The 3,826-nt window shown below is 40.6% G+C and overlaps 1 protein-coding gene across 1 annotated transcript in view; it reads right to left on the bottom strand.

Annotated features, from left to right (window-relative positions):
* smc1b (structural maintenance of chromosomes 1B) overlaps window positions 1–3,826 on the bottom strand; it is a gene marked incomplete in the record, with an annotated part of 13,219 nt that overhangs the window by 1,259 nt on the left and 8,134 nt on the right. Inside the window, 8 exon segments of the mRNA XM_035664291.1 lie at window positions 76–145; window positions 782–933; window positions 1,314–1,468; window positions 1,719–1,875; window positions 1,957–2,055; window positions 2,271–2,424; window positions 2,972–3,117; window positions 3,405–3,546. Of these exon segments, the coding sequence (XP_035520184.1) occupies window positions 76–145; window positions 782–933; window positions 1,314–1,468; window positions 1,719–1,875; window positions 1,957–2,055; window positions 2,271–2,424; window positions 2,972–3,117; window positions 3,405–3,546 (1,075 nt within the window).

Below are 3,826 nucleotides of genomic sequence, written 5' to 3'. Positions count from 1 at the left end.
ATATTTTTTATTGATAAATTTAAATAACAGTACTGTAGATATAATAGTAAATCCGGGATGCAGCTGGAATCTTACCTTGCCAATGTTAGTGTTGTCCAGGGCAGCATCTACCTCGTCCAAGATGAGGAAGGGAGCAGGGCGGAAGCTGAGGGAAATGAAATGACACAAACACCAGTGTGCCAAACAGTCAGACACAGACAGCCAGCAATGTGGCTCAAATGTCATTCAAACTGATGTATCACATAATGTGGAAATGCTTCAAACGGCAACAAGTATCAGTCAAAAGAGCTAAGAAAGGCTTTCATTTAAGAAGGAACAATAATTTCAGTCCAAAAAAAAGCAAAAAACCGTGTATGGGTTCAGGGAGATGTCCTGTGTTGGTTTAGAAGAGAGTTCTTCACTAAGCTGATAATGTGAAAGACAAGAGGATCAACAGGCTGTCCAAATTACAGTCTTTACTTCATTTTTCCATTCATCAGTTAAAAACTCACAATCATTAAAAGCAGAGTACCCCCAGTCATCTGCTGTAGTTTCTCAAAGATATTTCACGGTATGTCAACAGCTCTCTTACACTGCAGCTCCTTTTTCATTTTTGTTACAGCCGTGGGGGGTTAATCTATCATCAAAGATGCATTATTATGTCTATTCCACTCATTATCCAGTGCAATTATATACAAGTGCAATTTTTCAGGTGATTCGTTTAATCTTTTACACTTTTCCAGTTTCCCCTATCATATTCTGATGTATTGTAATATAATGTCATGTAGTCTGTCAGTGTTACCTGTGGATGGCAAACACCATGGCCAGGGCAGCGATGGCCTTTTCTCCACCCGACAGATTGTCCATAGACATGTAGCGTTTCCCTGGCGCCACGCAGCTGTAGTTGATGCCGCCGAGGTACGGCTCGTCTGGATTCTCTGCGGTCAGAATGGCCTGGAACACATATAGCAGTCTGTCTTAATTTCATTTATTGGAGCTTGTCATTTAAGGAATCTTATTCATGTTTGTAACACATTCTGTAATGCCCAGTGCTAAAGAGCATGAATTATGTATAGTTCACACCGTAGGCTGAGTTTAAGTGCCCTTCATGAGGAAACCACAGTGGGTTCGTTAAATGTATACACCACAACTGTAAACTGTTCAATGTGCAGCAGCAAATCACCACTGCAGTGCACACAAACCCTGCTGGTTGGTTATTGGGTATGTGTCAAGTACAGTTAGGCAAATATGACTGTGTGAGGGAAGAAAAAAAACGACACACAAACACACTAAACTTTGACACTTGAGTGAGTATGTTTCTGTGGTTGCTTCACCTGGGCACTGCTGTTCCTGCACATTCTTTTATAGATCTCATTGATTACGACGGACACGTGTTCAAAGCACTTGTTGAAGAGGTGGAGGCGCTGGGATTTGATTCGTTCAAACTCCTGATTGCATTTTCTGGCTGCTCGGGTGCTGGCATCAAAGGCTGAGTGAAGGACAGGAAACAAAGTTGATTCAGCAGTGCATGCACTTTAGTTATTATACTACAACTAAGTATTACTACAACATTAAACTACAGGGAGAAATCCATTATGTAAATGAAATGCTGAAGAATTTCAACATGCTGACCACTGAGGAAAAGGTTAACTTCTACACTGACACACAAATACAATCAACCGGCTTAGAGTTTCATTTTGAAATTAAAAACTTGACGGATACACTAAACAACAAAATACCTTCTGTCACTCCCTGTAACTTGTCCTTCACCTCCCTCATCTTCTCCAGAGCTTTCAGGTTAGGGGCAGTGGTGCGATGCAGTACTCCCTCTATAGAGGACAGTGACTCTTTCAGTCTCTCCAAGTAGGCGTCCATTTCCTCCTCTGCCTGTAGACTCTATACACACACAAATGAACAGGAAGCTGCATTAACAGCACTAAGAGAAAATTAGGTAAAAGACGAGGCTTGATGTCTCACTCTGATTTCTGCCTCCAGGTCGGAGTAGTCGATGATAAGTTGTGCCTCTCTCTCGTAGATGTCCATGGTGGCTGAAGTGCTTTCAGATTCTGTGTCAATCTGCAGAGACCAGAAGAAAGAACGAAAGTGCTTCAGGTTGTTTTCATTGCTAAAAAATTCATTAGGGTTTCTCAGTCTTCATTACTCTAATGCGAGGGTTTCTAGAGCTTCTAATATTACATTCTTATTTTTTTCAAAATGATTATTCGAGCATAAATAATATTCAGTACTTTTCCAAAACTGTGCAGGATTGGTGTCCCTCCTTTATGTCCTACCTGCACCTCACTGATTTCATTCAGGTTTCCTGACAGCAGAGTGATGGGCAGACTCTGGATCTTGCAGGCCAACAGTAAGTTGTGTCTGGCCATGCGTTTCTGCTCCAAAGCCGCCTCTGCAGACGCCACCTTTTGCTGAAGTTTCAAAAACTCTCTGAGAAAAAGAGAGACAGAAAATAGTGCACATCCAAACTTTCCAAACCAAAACTGAATCAATACTTTGATGGTTAGTTTCATGGAATACCAGAAAAAAACCCACACCAATGTCCTGTTTAAACCAGAAAGCCATCATGTTACAGAGGCAAGATCCTATTAAGTGCTGTTTTCTTGAGACATCAAGGTCTTCAAACACTCACAGTTCTGTTAAACTAATGATTTTACAAATACTACAGATGAAAACAACCAAACTGAAAACATTAATACCATAGTTTCTGTTATCTAATGTTAATATGTGTATTAAGAGTCGATCAATTTAGCAGTCAGTATGTTATAATGTTTTGTTGAGGTTGACTTTATCTTAAAGTTTACAACAAATCACTGGCTGTTGGATACAACTTCTTCTAGCAGTTTGTACAGAGGTGACTGTCCATAACAGCTGCAGTACTAACTGTAGCAGCAAGTAGTGGCAGTGATGGCAGGAATAATAGCACTACAGCACAGCAACAGTAGCAAATGAACTGGAGTATTAGTGGTAGTGTTACTTGTTTATTTCTTGGACGCTCTGAATTTCCTGGTCCAGCTCAGCTTTGGCAGCAGTCACCTGGCTCTTCTTAGACAGCAGCTGGTTGTTCAGCTCCAACAGTTTGTTCTGACTCTCCTCCACCGCCTCCAGCAGCTTCTCCTCCTCCTAAAGGAGAAATGGAAACATCGGGCCAAAAAAGTCTGCAATCGCTGACAGGTTCAATATCACATCAGCTACCGTGTCCAGAATAAGCCCTGAATACAGATTTGTTCTTTATTCACATTTGGAAGAAATCTATGTTCCAAAAGAATGTGGGTAATACATATGTGCCATGTTTGTTAACAGTAACTAAACCTGCCATTCTGGACACATTTTACCCATCTGACAGGAGCCACTTTGATGTCTGTGAACTATATCAGCAATATCACTAAATGAATGCCTGATCTGGCTACCTTCTTCTGCACAGCAATGATTTTCTCCTCCTTGTCAATGGTTTCCTCCATTTTGCAGAGCTTCCTTTTCTGCTGCTCCAGTTGGTTTTGCTCGTACTCCAGATTTGCATTCAAGTGAGCGCACTGACTCTCAAACTCCAGCCTGAAAGGAGACATATCATGGTGTTTATGTTGTGAAATACCTGAAAACATGCATACAAACACAATTACTGTAGTACATGTACACATTACACACCAGTCTAGAATACTCTGAACCTGAAGTTTCATAAAAGAAAGATGCAAGTCTGTAAATATAAGCAGTAAAAGTCATTTTTGCCAATTTGCTAAACAGTGAAAAAAGGAATTTATGTTCATTTTAACTACATTATAGCTAAAGGTATAACTGTATTACAATAAACACTAAAGCCCTATTCGCACGGGAC

This window comes from Morone saxatilis, unplaced genomic scaffold, assembly GCF_004916995.1.
Source record: "Morone saxatilis isolate NCDOM2014 unplaced genomic scaffold, NCSU_SB_2.0 Contig2, whole genome shotgun sequence".
NCBI lineage: Eukaryota > Metazoa > Chordata > Actinopteri > Moronidae > Morone > Morone saxatilis.
Note: the sequence above shows the minus strand (reverse complement) of the source record. Positions and strands in the feature narration are given on the sequence as shown.